At 48.8% G+C, this 21,478-nt stretch overlaps 6 protein-coding genes and 1 non-coding gene across 7 annotated transcripts; 4 read left to right on the forward strand and 3 right to left on the reverse strand.

Moving 5' to 3' along the window:
• Positions 1 to 176: 176 nt before the first annotated feature.
• On the reverse strand, positions 177 to 3,840 carry GGI43DRAFT_191460 (RAM signaling pathway protein-domain-containing protein). The gene is made up of 3 exons (XM_083199951.1): positions 3,115 to 3,840; positions 2,888 to 2,999; positions 177 to 2,819 (listed from the first exon to the last, which is right to left on the reverse strand). The coding sequence occupies exons 1-3, from the start codon at positions 3,564 to 3,566 to the stop codon at positions 468 to 470; spliced, it is 2,916 nt and encodes a 971-aa protein (XP_083057481.1). The 5' UTR covers positions 3,567 to 3,840; the 3' UTR covers positions 177 to 467.
• A 1,174-nt stretch (positions 3,841 to 5,014) lies between these two features.
• Positions 5,015 to 7,262, forward strand: GGI43DRAFT_191479 (P-loop containing nucleoside triphosphate hydrolase protein). Its single transcript, XM_083199952.1, has 4 exons — positions 5,015 to 5,610; positions 5,673 to 5,791; positions 5,865 to 5,899; positions 5,980 to 7,262. The coding sequence occupies exons 1-4, from the start codon at positions 5,531 to 5,533 to the stop codon at positions 7,177 to 7,179; spliced, it is 1,434 nt and encodes a 477-aa protein (XP_083057482.1). The 5' UTR covers positions 5,015 to 5,530; the 3' UTR covers positions 7,180 to 7,262.
• GGI43DRAFT_191480 (DUF2470 domain-containing protein) lies at positions 7,263 to 8,177 on the reverse strand. The gene has a single exon (XM_083199953.1). The coding sequence runs from the start codon at positions 8,030 to 8,032 to the stop codon at positions 7,346 to 7,348; it is 687 nt and encodes a 228-aa protein (XP_083057483.1). The 5' UTR covers positions 8,033 to 8,177; the 3' UTR covers positions 7,263 to 7,345.
• A 1,638-nt stretch (positions 8,178 to 9,815) lies between these two features.
• Positions 9,816 to 10,728, reverse strand: GGI43DRAFT_413710 (uncharacterized protein). The gene is made up of 4 exons (XM_083206940.1): positions 10,565 to 10,728; positions 10,339 to 10,500; positions 10,117 to 10,275; positions 9,816 to 10,053 (listed from the first exon to the last, which is right to left on the reverse strand). The coding sequence occupies exons 1-4, from the start codon at positions 10,625 to 10,627 to the stop codon at positions 9,913 to 9,915; spliced, it is 525 nt and encodes a 174-aa protein (XP_083057484.1). The 5' UTR covers positions 10,628 to 10,728; the 3' UTR covers positions 9,816 to 9,912.
• Positions 10,729 to 13,727: 2,999 nt separating this feature from the next.
• Positions 13,728 to 16,195, forward strand: GGI43DRAFT_386815 (uncharacterized protein; the record flags this gene model as incomplete). The annotated part of the gene is made up of 2 exons (XM_083203844.1): positions 13,728 to 15,962; positions 16,034 to 16,195. The coding sequence occupies 2 exons, from the start codon at positions 13,728 to 13,730 to the stop codon at positions 16,193 to 16,195; spliced, it is 2,397 nt and encodes a 798-aa protein (XP_083057485.1).
• A 602-nt stretch (positions 16,196 to 16,797) lies between these two features.
• Positions 16,798 to 16,869, forward strand: GGI43DRAFT_t177. Its single transcript has one exon. It is a non-coding gene; the product is annotated as a tRNA-Met (tRNA).
• A 716-nt stretch (positions 16,870 to 17,585) lies between these two features.
• Positions 17,586 to 20,263, forward strand: GGI43DRAFT_191615 (Rgp1-domain-containing protein). Its single transcript, XM_083199954.1, has 2 exons — positions 17,586 to 18,208; positions 18,272 to 20,263. Exons 1-2 carry the CDS (start codon positions 17,692 to 17,694, stop codon positions 20,200 to 20,202), a joined length of 2,448 nt encoding a protein of 815 aa, XP_083057486.1. The 5' UTR covers positions 17,586 to 17,691; the 3' UTR covers positions 20,203 to 20,263.
• Positions 20,264 to 21,478: the final 1,215 nt, after the last annotated feature.

Below are 21,478 nucleotides of genomic sequence, written 5' to 3' on the forward strand. Positions count from 1 at the left end.
AGTAACTTGTTTCGTCGTGGTATCATTTCGCCCTAGAGTTTTGGATGTCCCTTCCAAAGGCAAACTGGTGGTATTGGAGGGTCGATCTTTTTCTTCTTTTTTGTCTTTGTCAAAAAGTCCCTTTCCCATCTTTCTGACCAATGCCCAGTAGGCCACACATTCGTTCGTAACAAAGCCATAAAACTCCAGGGCTATGCAAGAAAAATAAAAGAAGAATGAACGTAACAGCATCTCCTCAAGCCAACATTTTTTTGGTTCCAAAACAACAATAGTAATCATTCATAAAATCCATCAAGTACGTGCTATGCAAGAATCCCTCTTTTTCGATCAAAGCAATTTGGTAAGATCCAAACGCAGGAGAGAGAAGCGAGAAAATAAAAAGGTAAAAGAGAATAAATAAATCAATAGTAATAAACCGGCTTTTAATATCTGGGCGAAGGGAAAAAAAAAAGAAGATTGGAGGAGCTTCAAAGGGTTACTTTCCCTCCATTAAGACGAAATGGCGCAGGTCCCAGCTGAACATTGGGACTGAAGGCTGAGGACGGAGTCGGCACGCCATCTGATGACATGGATGAAATCGATGATAGCGAGTTGAACCCAGAATGACCCCTCGACATGGTCCCGTTACGCATAGAAATGCCGGGGTTAGCCATGAGGGTATCTGCGCGATCAAAGACGTTGCCTTGAAAAACAGCCGCAAATGATCCTGTTTGTGGCGTGGCAACGGTAGCTTGCATGGCCGGGCCAAGAGCAGCACTCTGAGGAGTGATTGGGACCTGCGGCGTGGTGGGCGATAGGATGCCTGGCCCAAAACCGGCGGGTCTCAAGATATAGCTCCAGGGAGAGTTCATGATGATGATGCTCAGCTCTTTCATGCTCTGATGGACAGGCCGCAATCGAGCTCTAGTGTCAGGCGGCAAGGGGATGGTATTAATCTCGGATTTGATCTTAGAGGCCATCTTTGTCCAGGCTGAGATGAAATTGCTGCAAAGATTCCAGAATCCGGCGTGAGACCGCACTCCCGGATCCTTCAGCTTGATAAGAGACAGTCGATTCTTCAAGATCTCTGTTTGCTGGATAGCGTCATTGCACATTGCAATGAGATTCTTCCAGTCTCGTATCATGGCACTCGGAGCCCGCTGCTGTATTGCGTTTCGAATTCCTCCCGTCAGTTGAACGTTGAAATTTGGTAAAATGTGCAGAACAGTGTCAGTTGACTTTTGCAGAGCCAGATATATTTTATCGAACTGAGTATCTTCCTCAGAGAAATCGGGAGCAATCTCCCGGCTAAACGACTGGAATGAGTCGTTGGATCTGGGCGTCGCCGACGCGAGCCTAGCGGTGCGAGTGCCTCCGTTTTGGTATGGAACGGGTATGTCAGTGGCCACTCTGAGGTTGCTTGGGTTGTGTATGGCTGGTTCGCTACGGTTTCGAACCGCCGCTGGCCGTAAAGGCGGAGGGGCAGCAGACTCCCGGAAGTAAGGCTTAATCGTATTGCTGGTGTCGGGGACATCCATTGCAGAGAGGTGATGCTTGTTGTGCTCAGTGGAGACAGAGGTGAGTGTGACTCGAAGCTCCATTATACTGTTGTAAATCAACATCAGGAGCGTCCGAATATATCGAGCATCTCCATTGTTGACAAAAGTATCAATGTTATCGGCTAATAGAGTGCAAACATGGCCATACGCCCCGACAAGGGTCTGACAAGCGCGGTGCACATTGGCATTGTCTCCGAATGTATGCTCCTCCTCCTCTGCTATCGCTATATCGTGCTTCTGAATTTCCTGCTCCAACTCCTCGACATGAGAATTGGTGTTGTAAAATACGATTTCAAGGCTCGAGCGTTTCGCAGATCCATCATTGGTCAGGGTCATGAGCATCTGGATCATGGGATGGATTTGAAACACCGAGTAGAGGATGCCTTTGGCAGCTTCAATCACAGGGTCGAAAATCTTGGACTCTCGGCGGCGCTCGGGGAGGACGGAAAGTCTTCGAACGTAAACCGGTCGCTGAAGAGAGTCGGTAGGCGTTGCTGGGCTCTTTGATGGTACGGCTTGATTGCCCTGCATGGCAGAGCCGTGGCTCAGCCCTCGGTAGTGGCTCAATCTGTTGCTGCCTTCAACCTCATCGAGCGTGCCCAAGTCCGACGGGGCCTTCTTTGCGAGTATGCCCATGCGACGTTGGCGGCTGCTTGATCTCTCCGAGTGCATCAGTGTCTCGGAGTTGCTGCGTCCGCGCTCGCTAATGTTTCCGATAGTTAAAGGCAGGACACCCGGACGGCGGGTGGATGTATTCTGCTGCGAAAGACCCCGATAATGTGACCGTGACGGAATGGGAGGAGGTGGTCGTGATCCAATAGTAGGTGTCCGCATGTCCGACACATCGGAGCTGCTCACTTTGATAGGGAATCGGCCGCTTGGAACGCGTCGTAGGTGCGGTCGGGGAGTATTAGTGTCCTCGCTGGATTCGTCCCCAGTCGCTTCGGCATCGCGACCGCTAATGATGTGTAACTTCATAAACTTCTTGATATGTGCCGTAATGGTCACTTCCGTCACCTCGCCCTCTCTTCCAGACCCCTCGTTAGAGGGGCTTGAAGATGGTATTTGCAGCGCATCCCGTGGGGGAAAGCTGATAGGGTTCCCTTCAAATTTGAGGACTTGGAGCGAAGCCATTTCCGCCAAGCAGACGGGAAGCTCTCGGATCTGGTTCTTCGGGATCGAGAGAACCTTGAGAGAGGTGAGCTTTGCAATGTCTGGCGGCAAAACTCGCAGCTGGTTGCGGCCGAGATCGAGGATTTCGAGGGATTTGAGCTCGCAAAGCTAATAGCTATGTTAGCCTGGACCATACATTGGTGAGACAAAACAAAGGGAGATATGGGATGTCGTACAGGTAAGGGAAACTCTTTGATCTGGTTGCCTCTGATGTTGAGGTATCGAAGCGACACGCACTCGGCAAAGCGGGCTGGTAAAGACGAAAGCTGGTTGTGTGATAGAGCGAGCCTGTATCGTAACACCCAATAGTCAGCAAAACAGGACTTATTTTTTCCACCAGGGCACTCATTTCATCTCCTTCTTTCCCATTCCCTCCCTCTCTTCTTTTCGTTGGTTTGCTCACCGTTCCAGCTCGTTCTTGACTATATCAACCACCTCTTCAGGAAGTTTCTGAATGCCCTTGCGGCTCAAGTCGATGGTAACGCCCGACTTGAGCCCAGGCCCAACATCGACGGCCTGGCTCTCGTTCTCGAGGGCATGTCTCATTGCCTCGCGTGTCAGGCCGATGACCTGTGCCGTGGTCAGGATGGGCGTCGCAGGTGAGTTTCCATTGGGAGACGGGCCATTTCGACCATTGGGCAGTGGCGGGAGCGGCATCATGGGCGGCGGCTGCTGGCCGTTTGGAGGAGCAGCAGGCGTGGTGAGAAGAGGACGACGAGCCTGAGACGGGATATTATTATCGGGAGTGCCTGCGCCGGTGCCCCTGAGAGCCGGAGGTGCAGTGGCGGGGGGTCCAGGAGCAGCTCCAGGACCGTTGCCCATGCCATTCGCAGGCATTCGGTCGGGTCGCTCCATGGCGACTTAACCGGGCGAGAGCTGCTCGTTCAGCCCTTCTTTTTGTTTCTTTCTACTTGTTCTTTTCGCACGTATACTCGTACGCACACGTGCACAGAGCACCGCGAAGAAGCGCCGTTGGGAGCTCAAAGAGCCGTGGCGCTTGGCTGTGTAAAATGTTTCAGAGCACCCCTCTCTTTTCTCGTGTCCTCGCGCGCAAGAAATCCGGGGGTTGTGCGTTTAAGCAGATCGGGGCTGCGAAGAATGGTCAAGCGAAACACGTGAGATCATCATGATCAAGCCTAGCTAGGCGCCTAAAACAGAAAAAGAGAGCGCGCGCGGATTCGCCCTGGAGAAGGGAACAGCGGAAGAGGTTGAAGAAGCCGGTCGTTGGACGTGCTTTGCTTTGGTCTGGCCGGACGTGAGGCTCGCACTAACTTGGCCGATGGACTTTGGCTTGGGGGTCCTGTTCAAGGTTCCGTTTAGAACCCCTGAAACACTAGCGGGATGGGCAGCGGTGGTTGGCGAGGACAGTGCGAGGGCCGCTGCGAGGGTGCAGCCACAGCGCCTTTAGAAGGGCCCTGATAGGGGACTTTTGGGTCTGTCAGTGTTATTTAGGAAGTGATGGGCAGCATGTGAGCTCGAGCCAGGTCGTGATGCTTTGTGATGGGCGCTGGTTCGCCGTTTAAATCTCGCTCTGCTTGGGTTATCAACGGAGCAGATACCGCGGTAGGCGAATGTGGTGCCGATGCCAGCACTGTAAGACACCTTCGGCGCTCGTATCTCGCGATACTGTACGCGGAGCCCTCCCCAGCCTGTTCCCGGGCTTGCATAAAATAAACATTGACTCGCATGCCTGTTAGCACGAGCGCGGGAAGCAGTGCGGGCGTGATCTGGAGTAGCAGATACTCCTCCATTTTACTGCACGATCGATATCGCCTCAGTAGCGTGTACATTGTCATCGACTGGCCCCTTTTCCTACCTATCTCCGGGTACTACGAAGTATGGGGAGCCGGTCAACGGAGGCTAGCATTATCAATACTACATGTCAATACTATGCGCCATCTGAAGTTACTGCTACTGCCGGCAGCACCGCGGGGATTGCTAAGCATGTTGTTTTCATACGCGGGTACTCTAGCCATGCTGTGTTTCTATGTCTATGATGAGGCAAAGCTTCTCGAGTTTAACAAGCCAATCAATAGGCGCTATCGATGAGAAGGCCAGATAGCCATCTGCATCTGGGCGGCTATAATAAGCATTACTCCGTAGATTGCCCTATTTTCCACGTATGGTATTGACGCTTTCCGCTTTCTTCTCAGCGGCCGCTGCCGCTGTGTCGTCGACTCAGGAATGAGTTCAGCTGCCCGTATTTTGAATGGCCGGGGCAAAAATAAGACGAAAAAAGCACTGAAAAAGAGGAGACGCTAACAGGCCGCTATGCTTGTGGGGAATTGCGCTAAACGGATTTCAAGCTGAACGTTGCCAAATGTTGTGCTTCGTTCAGGCACCATCCTTATGGGCGCTGTAGCTTACACAGAGCATATCGTCGCCTGAATGGTGCGACCCTGTGAGAGGCATCAGCTCAGAAGAAGAAATAGCGAGAGCACATTAGAACTTTTCATTATACACTACCCAGACTGGTAGCACAAATGTCAATTGATATTTAACACCGAGATCCCTGATGCACGTGCCTGGACCACTTAGTACTTCTATTAATATCCGTTCAGCAGGCCTTAGTCTTGTACTGTACTCCATATTCCGTACCCCCGTGTTAGCTGGCCCTGCGCGTTCTAGAAGAGCGTCAAAATACTTCTAACGCGAGCGACTAGCAGGCGTCGCCCTGTGAACCTCAGCCAAACCCATCGATCCACACATGCACCACGATCTCGATGCCGCATAGCCACTCGCCCGCAGACTCGCCCATCTCGCCGCCAATGTCAGCTTCTGTTCACCACTGTTGTTACGAAGCCTAGATCCTCTCTGCCATGCCCCCCCTGCAGAGAGCAAATTCATGCACGGACATCGGATTCACTCTCCGGCGGCAGTTTCACAAGGATGACTTCAGGTAAGCTTTTGGTGGATTTATATAAGTGAACCGAACCAAACTCGGCTGACATTTCTTACAAGACCCCATCAGCGTGAGATCATCGAGGCAGCACTAAGTGGCCACGATGTCTACGTTCAAGCAGCAACGTCCTTTGGCAAGAGTCTGTGCTTCCAGCTCCCCGCTGTGATTGACCAAGGCAGTGAGTTGGACTAGACGCGTCTCATATTCCAAATGGTAGAGAATGAGGCGAGCTAATAGTGGGCTTTGATCAGTTACGATTGTTGTCTCTCCTCTATTAAGTTTAATGGTAGGTTTGACTGGCCTACCATCCCTTTCATATTAATAAGTGCACCTGATGTTTTGCAGCGACTAAAATGCTGCTTACAGATCAACCAAGTAGAGGCCCTGAGAACTGAAGGTATCGACGCCAGCTCTCTAAACAGCAATACGCCGCGTGAGGAGAGAGATCGCATACAGCGTGATCTGGAAACCGGACACCCGAAAACCAGGCTTCTTTATGTGACTCCAGAGCTCTGTTCTGGCTCGCGTTTCCGTACAACCCTACAGCTTGTCTACAGGCAGAAAGAGCTTGCTCGCATTGCCATTGACGAAGCTCACTGCATATCAGAATGGGGCCATGATTTTAGAAAAGATTTCAAGCGGCTGTCCTGGTTTCGGGAGACATTTCCTGATGTCCCCATCATGTGCCTTACAGCGACAGCAAACGCCCGAGTGCGGCAGGATATTCTCAAAGTTTTGCGTCTCGATGCTACACCAGAAAAGATTAAGACATTTCTGATGAGTCCAGAGCGAGGCAATCTCCATTTAGAAATAAGATATACAAAGGACGAAGACGACAACCGTCTCTCAGACTTCTTGACATGGATACAAGGAGTATATGATCGTAGACGTGCCGAACCGCGGCAGAACGAGCTGGCCAAAATGCGTGAAAGGACTAAGAATGTTTCGGGCATCATATACACAACATCTCGCGGCGAGTGCGAGTCGCTCGCATCCAGTCTCCGAGACGCAGGAATTGGCGCTCGACCTTTTCATGCTAAATTGCCTAGTGAGGTTAAAGAAGACACTTTGGCCAACTGGATCAACAATGAGCGAGGCTACGATATCATTGTAGCCACAACAGCATTCGGCATGGGCATCGACAAGGACAACGTGCGCTTCGTTGTGCACTGGCGGCTTCCCAAGTCTTTTGAAGGATATTACCAGGAAGTCGGACGAGCAGGGCGTGATGGCAACGCCGGCTATTGTTTCCTTTATTACAGCCGGGAGGATCTCGAACGAGCCAGTCGGATGATAAAGAGCGACGCCCAGATCGATGCAAATTATCAGGCGCGGCTAAGGAGTCTTCAGGCGTTGGCACAATACTGCGAAAACATATCCGCATGCCGACATGCCTCTATATGCAAATACTTTGGCGAAGAAACGATTCCAGAGTGCGACTTTGCATGTGATTACCACAAAGACTCCAACGACCTTGAGGAAAGGTTTCTGAAGGGACTGGCTAGTGAAGAATGGGTGAGTACACAGGCGATGCAAGGTACATATGACAATTACAGCGATCTGTGAGTGGAAGAATTATTACAAAGTTCGAGAACAATAGAGTGTAGATTGGTGATTAAAAATAGCGATAGAGTGGGCTATATAGGCGACAGTCGCATAGAATCCAGCTATAATTGTATAATCTTCAAGGGTGTTTTGAGCCGTATTTGGCTGAAAGAGCGCGTATAGAGCATCAGTTCTTCTTGGCTTCCTTCTCAGCCTGCTTCTCGGCAACCAGCCTGTCAAATCTCTTCCACGACGTTAGGCCCTCACAGAAAATAGTAGCCTCCCACAACCACCACACCCGAGACCACCTCGCCACGCCGTGCTTCTGCAGCCTCCATTGGTCAAGCAGGAACGCCTCTGCCAGGTGAATACCAATAACGGGCCAGAAAATTGCCTTGACAGTCCACCGGAACCCCTCAGGCCCTCCTGGAAATGGAAGCACCTTGAGAATCTCCCACGGAAGGCTTCCCGGCACAAACCACGGCAGGCCCATGGCGCAGAAGTAGTAGAAAATCACGCCGATGAAGGGTACGTAGTCGAATCCTTGCTGTATGGCGTACTCTGTGATGTAAATGTTGCTGAGGCCGAGGGCCTCGCGAGCGACTTCGTCCATGGCGACGACGCGGGGGCGCACCTGGGCCCAGGACGTCAAGGGAGGGGAGAAGGGGACGTTGTAGGTGCCGTTGCTGGTCTTAATGGTCATGCCGTTAAAATCGAGGTCCTGGATTGCGGGAGAGGCTGCAGCAGCGCGAGGGGAGAGGCCATTGTAGTGGCGGAGGTAGTGGGAGAGCTCGCGGTCGTGCTGAGTGTTCATGTGAGAGATGATGCGGGCTTTCATCTCTGCTTCGGAGGGGGGGCCGCGATTGGTAGCCATTGTGATTTTTTATTATATATAACTTTACGTCTGCAAATGTTTTGAAAAGAGTTTGAAATTTTTGAGGCAAGAGCTGGGAATCTGGCTGAGGGAAAGGGTTTTTTTTAAATATTTTAGTTGGTGTTAGTTCAAGGGGTGAGTGAGGTGATGAGGTTGAAAGTGGAGTCTGCGACTAGCCGTAAAATGCCCGGCTGCCTCTATCCATCATGAAGGTACCGCTTTATATAATAGAGAAATCATACGATGATAGTCTTGAAGCTGGCTAAAGCATAGAAATTGAATTGCACATAATAAAAATTATTTTACATTAAATTTCTTCTTTTATTGGCACCTGTCAGGCTCAGTTGCGATTCCGCTGAACTTTCTCAAGTGCAGCTTACACGTTCTATTATATCAGATATGCACATACGGTGTAGACTAGCAAAATATGTGAAGCGATAACACCAGTAAGATACATTGTCAGAGACGCACATTTCTGTATGAGTTATTAATACTGCTGGCCTATATTCTTTGTTAACTAACCATTATCCTCATTAGATATATATATATATCGCCCAGTCAGCTGTCAATATCCTCACTAGGGCCGTTATAGTACACAGTAGCTACGTGCGGGAGTCAGTGTTAGCTTATTAAATATGGATATTATTGTAGCTCAAAAAGGTGTATTGTATGTAATTTTATTATATACTATCTTTAACCCGCCAAAGGCCGGCCGAGATTAAACTCCAATGGAGAACTCCATGCAACGACCAAAAGCTTCCTCCCCTAAAGTAGATGCTAATAAAAGCTACTGGATTTTCCAACAATTTTAGTATGCCACTAGTAATTAAATTGTCTCATAACTAGAAGATATGAACTCACCTCTCTGCATATATTGTCAGCGTAGCATCGAAGTCCCGGGCAACACCAGTATCGCGGATCCACACCCAGTGCACATTGCTGGTACTAAATTTCCAGCCATTAGCATCCATACTATTACCAGTAACATCTTCTGTAGGCTTGTAATTTTATTTTGTAATTCTTACCTTATCAGCACAAGCAAGAGCTGTACCGGCCAGAAAAAGCAGATAAGCAAGATTGAACCTCATAGTTGCTTATTATAAGAGATTTTGATGACGGAATTCTTTTGAAATGAAAAGAGATATAGAATAATTTTGCTAGAGGGAGGGGGGAGTGTAGGCACGGAACTTTTTATAGAATGTTGGTGTTTGCAGCTTGTGGCTTGTGGTAGCAAAAAGGTTGCTTAATATGAGAGAGTTTGAATACAAAGGATTTAAGAAAGCATTGCTGGATGGAGTGAAAGTGGGTTTTTTATAGATGATTTCAGTTGGCGGCTTATAATAAGTATTACTCATAAAATCGTCTGCCCTGTCAGCCAGACAGCCACGCAGTTAGTCCTTGCATTTAATGTAAGGGGTTACAGAGACAACATGGGGCCCAATTATAAGATCCGAGGTGGCGATATTCTAGATGTGAAAAAGTATGGTTATAGATCAGTCTGCTATAGACATAACATGAATTTATTACGGCACAAAAAGACATGATGTAATTATTCCTTGATTTATTTAACTCGCCAAAGGCCGGCCGAGCTTAACCTCCGGTGGAGAACTCCATACAACGACCAAAGGCTTTCACCTCCAGAAGCAGATGTTAAAGGATACTGTAATTTTCAACAATTTCAGCATACTACCTGTAATTATGTCCTTATACGAACACAAGATATTAAGCTTACTCTGCAAATATTCTCAACACAGTAATATAGAGATCCAACACCGTCATCGAGTCCACAGGGATAGGACTAAATTTTCAGACTCAACATACTACTGCCAACAATATCTGCCCCAAGCTTGTAAATCTTACCTCCAGATCACAAGCCGAGCTTAAAGCTCATTAGGGACTGAGGGCGATACACAAGTACCAATGCGACCATTTCCAGCGCAGCTCCCATCGTCTAGCATACACACTTGCCCCCCGCAGCAACTACTTGGCTCGCCACAACCACGACCAACACAGTGATAGCCCTAGATTCTCACATATTAGCATGCCAATACCAATAACATCTACTCCAGGTTTGTAAATCTTACCTCTCGATCGCAGGTAGGAGCTGTAAGCGATTTAATATCGCCCCGTACACAAGTACCAATGCGACCATTTCCAGCGCAGTCCCCATCGCCAAGCATACATTTCAAACCCCCGCAACAAGAGCTTGGCTCACCACAACCACGACCAACACAGTGATAGCCCTAATTTCTCAGACTATTAGCATGCCAATACCAATAATACCGCTCCAGGCTTATAAAGTTTACCTCGCGATCACAAAAGGTATCAGCTGGAACTCCAACAAGGGCGGCGTTTACACAAGTACCAATGCGGCCGTTCCTAGCATAGCTCCCGTCGTCAAGAGTACATGCCAGTCCACCGCAACAGCTACTATTGTCTTTAGTGCCTCTACCAACACAGTGGTAGCCCTAAATTCACAAACACATTAGCATTCTAATATCATTAATATCTGCTTAAGCTTGTAAATCTTACCTCCCGATCGCAGGCTAGAGCAGCGCTGGCTAGAATAACGAAATGAGCGAGATTGAACTTCATGGTTGCTGAATATAAGAGAGTTTGATTGCAAAAGGGCTGCTTAATATGAGAGAGTTTGAATGTAAAAAGGTTTAAGAAAGTATTGCTGGATGGAGTGAAAGTAGGCTTTATTTATAGATGATTCCAATATTGGCGGCTTATGAGTATTTTTTGTATTACCTTCTGCCCTGCATTGCTTAGCTCGATAATCTCGACTCTATGTCTTATATGATGACGATCTATCCAACGTTAATTATCCATATAATATAAGTCTAATACTCTGTTAAGCATAGCAGAGCATAAATCGTATCGTGGACTTTCATAAATCTAGTTAAAGATATTCAGCACTGTTGGCTTAACCAAGAGCCTTACTAAACCTAATAGGCAATCATCTACATTCCAAGCACAAGGTCTAAATTGGTAAACCCCAAGTTTGCAGCATACTTAGAAAAATAATATTGCAGCTCAAGGTAATGTAGGGGTGATTTGCCCTCGGCTTACTGTGGCAGGGAGATCGGGAGGACTCACGTCTTACTAAGGCAGGTTTCACAAATGGATAACACGTAGAGCGACGGCGATGGCCCGAGCGACCAGCCGAGGTGAAAGCAAGCAACTTGGCGCATCTGCAAAATATAGTACTCAAAAAATACCAGGTTTTCGCTGTTGCTTGCAATTCATGCTTTATGCAGGTCTCAGACTGGCCAAGGAGAGGTATAATTCGCACTGGGTAATAGCCAATATTCCCCATCAATACTACGCCTGCATCGGAAAGTTCTAAGAGAATTCATGTATATGTAGCTACCTATACCAAATATAGTATCGTCTGTCGGTCTCGCCACCAAAATCATCGGGCTTTGCTTGCCAAATCGAGTCGTCATTCGAATACGTGCAATTAACTTGGCTTACTGTACCTTCATCTGCGGTCTGAATCAGCCACAGCGAGAGGCGGTGTGACTGACTCTATCCATTCTAAGACATTGAAGATGTGCACGGACCCTCTGCTTCCTGAGATCTACGCTCCTCCTATAAATGAAAAAAGGTAATATTAAGAGTGTGGTGCTACCTAGGTAATAGAGTTGTAATAAGCATATATGTATATGTAATTCTGGCACTCAGCGACCCCAACCATTTACACCAGAGCATGCAAGGACAGTTCACTTCTCTCAACACTCAAGTCCCTACTTTTCAAAAAATAATTACCGTCTAGCAATTCCATCCATATAGCCTAGTTTATGGCCCAAGCTTGCAGAAGCAACCTATAAACCCATTCGTATTTGAGCGGGCAGACAGCAAGTCCAGCCACTAGGATGAGGCGTCCACACCGCATGAGTAGGAATTTTAATAAGAGTAATAGTCAGGATAGACGTTATTATATCCACAATTCGCGCTATGATTGCGGGCTCTAGCGATCTCTACCATGATCGGCGCATCTAGACATGATCTGGGGGAGGGATAGGGTACAGTCACAGCCATCTTTTGCCCTGCATCTTGGCGATCGAATTATCATGCATCTTCGCCAGATTAACTAAAAGAGCATTATTTAAAAACATCTAAATAGCTTTTATGCTACTGTAGTTATGCTACTGTAGGAGACATTTGAAACTGGAGCTTGCACTAAAAAAAAAAAAAAAATCGATCGTGCCCTAAGTTGTTATTGCTAGACTGTCATTCGTCTTATTCTTATTAACCCCCCAGCTTGTTGAGATAGTTTGGCTACATGTAACCAGATAATACGTAGTGTAAGTGAGTACGACACTCTAATCACCGCAGACTGACATTGCAAATAAATAAATCCAGAGACATTTCGTGGTAGAGCAAGCTATGGCGTAAATGATGCAAACACTGGGGCGGGCAGAAACACTCTAATTTGGCGACATCCGTTTTGTCTTTGACTTTGACAGTCGAAGGATTCACTAAATAGTTGCGTCAATGGTATCTCAACGTCATTTTACATAATTCATCCTTACTTCGGCCACTGCTCAGGCAGCAGCCTTCACGTGCGAGCGCGCCATTTTCGCGACCGGATAGCCATCGGAGACTTGATGGGTTGCAGTTGGGCGCATCACAGATCCCAGGGAGACAGGCTTTGAAATATCGGCTTCGGCTTCGGACCCGCAATGTCACCGGGGACCCGTCCGTGAGTCACCAAGAATCCTAGCCGAAGGTTGCTTCTAGTGGAGATAGGAGGCATGAATGGCGGAATTAAAAACCAGATCCATGGTAGCTGAAATCGCGGAGAATTTATGATCGCTAAGCGGACTTTCAGAGTGCCGAACACGCAACGATAGCCGGATGCATGTGTTGTGATGGCTATGTATAGACGACATGGCTCTTGCTGAGTATGTATGTTTTACTCGAAAGCGAGTGAAAAAGAATACCCAGATTCATAAACCAAGTCAATTGATAACCACATAGTTAAAGCGGCCCAATGTCTTCTTCTGGAAAGTTCAGTTGATTGCCAGCAGAAGCCGAGTTGTGCTAGTCGTTTATTAGCCTGCCATCCATCAGCGGTCAGATTTCACGCTTGGCTAGTTTGGAAAGTCTGAGCGAGCTGCACGTATGGACTGGAGAAAACCTTTCAAGCTTATATAGATAGCATGGAATGCCAAGATATTATTACAATCGAAAAGTTGCTTTCACCAATGGCGCTTAACATCCAAGAGAGTGACAGACAAACAACCAACCCGGCACCGGTGCAACCGTTTTTCTATCCATCGGCGTACTTTTGTCACATTTGATGAAACACGACGAGACGTAATCGGGTAAGGCAACCGGCAGGATTGAATACCTATATATTACGAGGAAAGCAGTTGGCGCAGTACTGAAATACTCATTTGCTTCTCGCGTGCCACTCGGAGGTCCGAGGAGCGATGAATGACTAAGAAGCGCTGAGAAGTCCGATACCTGCTGCTTTGAGAATAGTGCCTCGGACATCGGCTCGGACTTGATCCACAAAGGGCGCCCGTGACGCAGCGTTCAGTGCAATTTTTTATCAGATCAGATTGATAAAAATCGCAACGGCAAACACTTTTGACCCCAAGACCCCTCCTCTCGCCTTGCGCTGTATTTCCCTTACATTAATTTTTTTCTGGAGGCGTCGTAACTCCGACACATCTTGGCCATGACTGACCGCAGCGAGAGCCCGGACTCCGACGGGGGTTCGGTATCGAGACATGGTTCTGACCAACCACCGGCTCGCAAGAGACAACGCGTGCGACTGAGCTGTCTAGAGTGCCGCCGCCGCAAGCTTTCGTGCGATCGTGGCTTTCCCTGCGAGCGCTGCATCAAGAGTGGCACCCCTGATCGCTGCAGCTACGAATCACGCAACGGAGAAGTGGTTAATGCATCGTCCGGCATACCACCATCTTTTGCCCAGCTGGACTCGCGGCGCTTCGGCATTGGTGATGCCGTTTCGGGTTTCTCACCCCGAGACTCTGAGCTGGCTCGCCAGGACCACGACCGCATCCGCAGGCTGGAGCTAGAGATCACGCAGCTTAAGAACCTTCTCACACGACCTGGTGCAGCGTCTCTGGATGGGAGCACCATAGTGGGCACCAACTCGCCGTCAACGCAGAAGGATGAGGCACCAAACGATGGCGAGGCTCGACCTCGAGCGGAAGAGCAGGAGATTATCGAGAAGAGTGGCATGGCCGGTGAGAATGGCGAATTGCGTTTCTTCCGAGGCAAGGGGTTCCGAACACGTTATTTCGGCCCCCATAATGCCAGCATGGCGTTCGTCGAGCTGACGGGGCTGTGTCCCTTTATGCGGGAGACGGCGGATGAGTGGCTTCGTCCGGTGATACTCCATGATCGCAAAGACCGCAAGCGTCGCCAAGAGGAACGAGATGCCGCTTTCGAGCAACAGGACCTGGAGCTGGAAGCCCTTCTCCCCTCGAAGGAAGAAGCAGATGCCCTCATAACAGTCTATCTGGATCAGTTTGAGCAAATCCACCGCATTGTGCATGTGCCCACTTTCCGAAAGGAGTATGCCGAATTCTGGAAACCCGGGACCAAACAGAGATATTCAGCATTCACAGCATTGGTCTTGTCAATGATGGCTGTGGCTAGCTGTGTGCATACCCATGAGGCCCTCAAATTCATTGGCATGATGTCAAATGCACAACATTTAGCCGAGAAGTGGATCAAAGTGTGTGATAAGTGGTCCGAAAAGCAAAGCCAGAAGCACCGACGACTTATTCACTACCAGATAGCTTGCTTGCTCTACCTTGGCAAGCGGGTCAACACTATCAAGAAGAAGCGATTCTGGACAAGCTCGGGGCAGCTGATTCGGGATGGTATTGCCGTCGGGCTACACCGTGAGCCGAGCCATATGGGCGGCAAGATCACTGTGTATAACCAGGAGATGCGACGACGGATATGGGCCACAGTTCAGGAGTTTGACATGCAAGCCTCATTTGACCATGGCCTGCCGACTCTAGTGAGTCAGCTTCATTTCGACACGAACCCCCCGCGGAACCTGGATGATGAAGACTTTGATGAGAACACAACGGCATTGCCACCTTCCAAGCCAGCCAAAGATTATACATTTTCATCATTCCAAAATTTGGCACGACAGAGCTTGCCTTTGCGTCTTGAGCTCAGCCGACTTCTTACCGGGCCTCTGTCTGAGATAGACTACGACCAGGTCATTCGCTATACCAACGACTTGACCCATGAGATCGATGCTCTGCCTTCTTGGGATATGAATCTTGAGAATAGCAACGGTACCAAAAAGAACCCGCTCATTGCATATACATTGCTGCACGTCCAGCTGAGGCAGTACATTATCCCTCTACATCAGCCCTACCTCAAGCTGCGCAAGCAAAACTCAAAGTATCAGTATTCCGAAATAATCTACTACAACGCTGCAAGAGACATTGTTCTCCTCCACGACAAATTATACGAGCAGGGCGTTCGAGCCCTCAACTTCTTGCGAGAGGATGCCCTCACCACGTGCATCAACCTCTGTAGCGTCACGATGCTGCAGCCCCGCGGGTCGACCAACATGATCATGATCAACTCGCACCACACCGTGAAGCTCATTGAGAAATGCATCGCTATGAAGGAGGACCGCCTGCTGCGTTGTGGTAATAACGAGCCGTGGGGGTACTCTATCATGTGTGCTGCCCTGGGTCTTCTCGAGGCGCATCTTGGGACGAAGACGACTGAGGTGGCGAAATCCACTTCGGCGGAGAGATTTGTAAATCTCCATTATAAGCTTCTCGCGAACCAGGAGCCTCCTGTACCGTCGTCATCGGCTGCGATGCCGGGTTCTTCTCTTCATCCTATGATCGGACCAATGGTTGAGCCGGGTATTAGGCCTTTGTCCAGTGCTGATTTACCTGACGGACCTAAAGTGAGTGATAGCTATTACTTGATTTGACTTTTGCTTTCTTGTGATATCTTGCTAATGATTTATTCTTTTAGTCCGTTACACCTTTTACTTTCCAAGCGCCGCTGCCAGTTTCAGTGGACCAATCTTGGGCTGTGAACGATCAAACGCAGCCCTTTAATCTCGACCCAAGCCTGGAGCTGTTGGGTCTTAACTTGAACGAGCTCTGGGGAGAATCATGGGAGCTGGGGATGTAAACCAGAAAAACAAAAGGGGTGACTTTCTGTCCATGAGAAAGTATATCTGTTTCATTCTTCTCATCTCCTCTTACTATGCCGAGTCAAGCGGCTTTGTAATATGTCGGCGATTGTTTGTTTATATTTGTATAATTGGCGTTTATGGTGTATATTATAGAGATACCATGTAAGCATTACGACTTTTATGGCGGTTTTGCGCAGTGCTTGCAGCGTATCCTGGCGTTGTTAGGGACGTAATATGTACTATTGTACTAATTCTGTTTTGGGAGTTTGATGATGGCTGGGGTAGCGAGATGGAAAATACATTGGATTTGCTTTGAATTACCGGTTTTCACGGCTGAGACGCTTCTGATATGTTCATTAAGCACTTATTTTTCTTGTATAACATTAAGATGTGTACTAGGATAGAAAATATACATGCATCTGCGGGCGATATGAAGCTTGGACGGCTAAACTCTGAAGGATGAGACGCTTATACCTAGGCAGACGTACTGAATATATGACTCACGCGACACAAGCCACTCACGATTAAAGCCTGCAGCGAGCAAAGTTATTTAATACCATTTACACATCAGTAATTATATCAATAAGGAAGAAACATCAGCAACATAGCTCAGCGGAAGAGCGACGGGCTCATAACCCGTAGGACCCTGGATCGAGACCAGGTGTTGCTATGCACCTTTTTTTTCCCCCTACTAAATATACGTCTATTTCCTTTTTCTTTTCCCTCTCCTTTCTTTACAATATAGATTTTGAAGAAGATATTATATCTTTTACTTTCACTGCCTATAAGCTGTAAAAGTTGATGTTATTACTGGCACTCTTGCCAGGTCGTGCCGCTGTCAGCTTTATACCATGCGATGTATCATGCATGTAAGCGGCGGCCTTATGGAGCACAGAGATTTCTGGATAAAAAGCGTTACATTCTCTTAATGTTTCGCGTCTGCTGTGTTACTTTTTAGCTTTACTACGCCTAACAGCAATGGATGTAACAATAATTCTGCGTTGAATACCTAAGTTGGAAGCTCACTAACATGGCAGTTTAGCGCCAGACAGATGCGAAATATTGAAAAAAGATACACCGAAAATGTACATGCCTGGCTCGTATCTGGCATTTACATGCCAGTGAGGGGTGGAGAGCTTCTTTGGCTTTTGGGGACCTGCAGCAGCGGGGAGCCCAGCGCTGATTGGCGCTGCCTGGACGGGCGCTTCAGAAGGCCCACCCCAGCGGCTTGGCTGCTGGAAAGGCCGCCAGGACGAACAACTAAACACTCAACACCATGACGTTGCTGCTTCAATAACAGCTTTGCGAACCTCGCCCTCCAATTCTCGTCTCCCTCCCAATTCTTCTGCCCCTTTGGCTTCCGGCCTGAGCTGCGCGCCCCCTCCACAGGCAAGGCTAGACACCAAGCAGAGCCGGAGATGTCGGCTCTGCCTTGTCCTGGCCGCTGCCTCGCACTTGCCTCGCGCTGAGAGGGACCAACAATCTCGTCACCATGTCCGACGGCTTCAGCAACATCCGCGTCTTCGTCCACTGGCGCGACCAGACCGTCTTCGCGGGCGAGGCGGTCCAATGCACCGTCACCTTCCGAAACATCGCCCCCGAGGCGAACCAATCGCCGGCACAGGCAAACGGCCAGCAGCAGTCGCCGTCCGAGAGACAGAGGCTCGCCTCGCCGCTGCAGCCTCGCGGTAAGGCGGCTGCGGCGTCATCTCGAGGGCACAAGCGAGCAGCTCTGTCGTTGAGCGTGCCGTCACCCAGCTCGAGAAGTCGGCAAGGCTCGATTCACTGGCCTCAGCCCGTTGTTCCCGGCGAGGGCCGGTCTGGTCATGCCCACAAGCGATCCGTGTCTATAGTGTCTATCGGATCAACTACCAGCACCATTGACGAGCATTCATATTCGCCGCGAGTAGACCATTCTCCACGAACGCCACGACATTCTCATAATCGCGCAAGCAGTCTGCAAATTTCATCTCGGGGACCGCCTACTGTTCCTTCGACACCCCAATCAGGTATATGAATCCGCTCTTATTGCACATGGAAAAGAGAAGCAATTGGCTAACTAGCGCTTCAAGGCTCTTTCTCTCAAAGAGGAGTATCCTCCCCTCTATTCAATGCTTCATATCCTCCCGATAGATTTGGCCGAATTCCTACTGGTCCAAAGAGTCCCCAATCGTCAAATGTATCTGTGCAGCGCAGGTCATCCAAGGCCTTGGCGAACCCCATGCCCATGCCCGAATTTCGATTCCCCGCTGCACCCCCACCAGAATCAGAAACGGTTCCGAATCTGCGAAAGGCATCAGGAAATGGTCTTTTGAATCCAAGAACGGGACCGGTTGAGGGTCCTATCCCTGTCCGTTCAAAAGAACAGTCACCCGTGACTGATAAACCTCTCCTTCCCACGGCTCGCATACTCTCCAGCACAAGCATGGGTGGAGGAACACCCCGGAGCAGTGGTGAATTCTACTCTATGAGCAATAACTCATCCGAGACCTTGGCATCAGAATACGTAGGACAGGCTTTGCTCAGAAATCCGGGGAGACCATCGAATCCCCGCCGAGGGTCCTCTTTCTCTATACCTCAATCAAAGACGGAGTCGTTAATGATGGGTTTTGCCCAAATACAAGGCTCCTTCTCTCTTGACGGTTCTTTGATTAGCCTTGCGCCTTTTGAACAGGTCAAGAAAAAGTCTGTTGTTGGCGGCAGGGGTGGCGGAGTGGTTGGACTTGAATCTGGTCGACGAGAGAATGGCCTTTTGCGGGGATTTGGCTGGGGCAGCATTAGCAATTCTCTCGGTGATTTCCTTGGAGGCGGAGAGCTAAGCACGATCAAAGAGATGCGTGGTGTTGCAAACTCCAAGGCCGTTCCCTTACTGAGCACTCCGCAGTCGATTCTCTTTGTCGACCTACAACTGGCTCCTGGGGAGAGCCGCTCGTTCGAGTACACGTTTAAACTCCCCAGAGGGCTGCCTCCTACACATAAAGGAAAGGCTATTAAAATTTCATACAGTCTAGTTATCGGCACTCAAAGACCAGGAGGTGCAAGAGAACAGCATGTTCGGACAGTCGAGGTTCCGTTTCGTGTCCTGGGGAGCGTTAACAACTATGGCGAGATTCTTGGACACGACCTCATGAACCCATACATCCTACTACGCGATGAAGCTCTTGTCAAAATAGTTGGGAAGCAGCAGAGAGCTCATAGACCACGAGAACAACCCGGGACGACTGCCGCCATGAGCGACTTTTTAACATATGTGGACGATCTGCTTGATCGACCAGGAGATAGAGCAGGAGCGTCATTATTATCCCCGACGGCAACTCCAGATCTAAGACGGATATCAACATCTAGCTTTGATGATGCCACCCCGGCCAAGGAAGCAATCCGCCTTGCTATTATGAAAAGCAACATGTCAAACGGGCAACAGAGCGCTAATCGATTTGAGATTGCGCGAAATGGTCAAAGGGTCGGCGTGGTTATGCTTACCCGGCCTGCGTACCGCTTAGGAGAGGTTGTAACAATGGTTATCGACTTTGCAGATGCAGATATACCTTGCTATGCAGTTCATGCAACACTGGAAACATCAGAAAAGATAGATTCGTCGCTGGCTGTACGATCCGAATCGAGCGTTCACAGGGTTACACGGAAAGTGCACGTTGCCACCTCGGAATCTACACTATTCACTCGGCGGGTGGTATTTACCCCTACGATACCCATCTCTGCCACTCCCGAATTCGTCACCAGCGGGATCAGCTTTGAATGGAAGATCCGAGTAGAGTTTGTTGTGCCGTCGCAAGGACATGATGCCCTGAGAGGTCAGCAAACGCCCTTTCCTTTACTCGAGCAGATTTCGAGAGACGACAAGGGAGGCCTGGTTCTCGTGGCGGTTGAGAACTTGGCGTGCGAGAGCTTTGACGTGCCTGTGCCTCTGCGAGTGTACGGGGCTGTTGGCACTGGGCTGGAGCGCCTGGAACGAGATGAGGCCTCTGAGGAAGGACTTGTGGTGTGAAAGAGGGGGGAAATTGTGTGGTAAATAGTAGTTGAGTGTTTTTGAACGTGAGCCTTTTGAAGAACTGTAAAATATTGATATGATTGGAATACAACGAGAGACTTGTGTGCCGTATGATTGCTTCATTGTGAAATACTAGGCTTTGCGATGCACTTGTTGCTAAACATTAGAGATGGAATTGAAATGCAATAGAGGCTTCTCTCGAGAAGGGCTGGTGGCGGTCTATCAGGAGGTAAATTACTGCTACTACTACTACTACTAGGTATAGAGTGACCAGGGCGTCTAAGCCCCGGCCATGGGTTTTTCTTTTTGACGTCAACATTCGAAATAAATATACTACACATACCAATTGGCCCAAGCGGAGGATGTGATCTTGAATAGATGCAGGCAGGACGGAGATCTGTGGTGTATATACCCACGTGCGTTCCCAGAAATGAAAGAAATTAATATTCGTATAGTCGAGAGGCGTGCTGAGATTTGGTGGGTATGGGCGATCTAAGAATAATAAAAGGGGGGCAGGGGGAAAGTATTTCGCACCTATATATCCTAGTACTAAGTAGGTTTTAACAATAGAAATTTACCTAACCTATTTATGGTATCATAAATGTACAGTCTGTTATTATATAAAGATAGATGTACGGCATATGTGTCGCAAAGACGAGGCAGAGGATCGATACCAACGACTGGTTCTAGCACGAGTGGGTTATGAGATCTTGTGGTTATGAGATTGGCTGAGCATTATGGAGTACAGCTACTCCGTATAGATATCGACAGATACGAATAATCTCTCTCGTTAAAAATGCTCGGTAGCCCTCCGCGGTGTACTTGTAGATATAAAAAGCACCCGCACCACTAGCGGAAGCAAGGATTTGTCGTCATTTTACCGCTCTCCTGGGGACCCAGGTCTGTTTCTTGATCCGGTGAACCCCGGGTCCTGTCTGAGATCCATCACGGCTGCATGTAATTGTAAATAAATAGCCGGGGGAGGTTTCGCAAACGACATTGGCTGCGACGAGTGTGGAAACTGGAGGAGGCGATGATGGCATCCAACGAGATGAGCCTATTACATGGCCGTGTGATAGTAGTTGGTGATGTCTCAAGTGAGGTTGCCATCACTGCATCTGCTATGTACGTGTAATTGCAATTATGCTGGTCTAAGGCTAGTTCCGTAATAGTCGGTAGTGTCACCGTCTCTTTTGATTGCACTTATACACCATCCGGAGCTAGCTCTCTGCCTTCATTTAACATTCCATCACCATGTCTTTGGCATCGACAT

Source organism: Trichoderma evansii, assembly GCF_050947405.1.
Source record: "Trichoderma evansii strain SZMC 28006 chromosome Unknown GGI43scaffold_21, whole genome shotgun sequence".
NCBI classification, from domain to species: Eukaryota; Fungi; Ascomycota; class Sordariomycetes; order Hypocreales; family Hypocreaceae; genus Trichoderma; species Trichoderma evansii.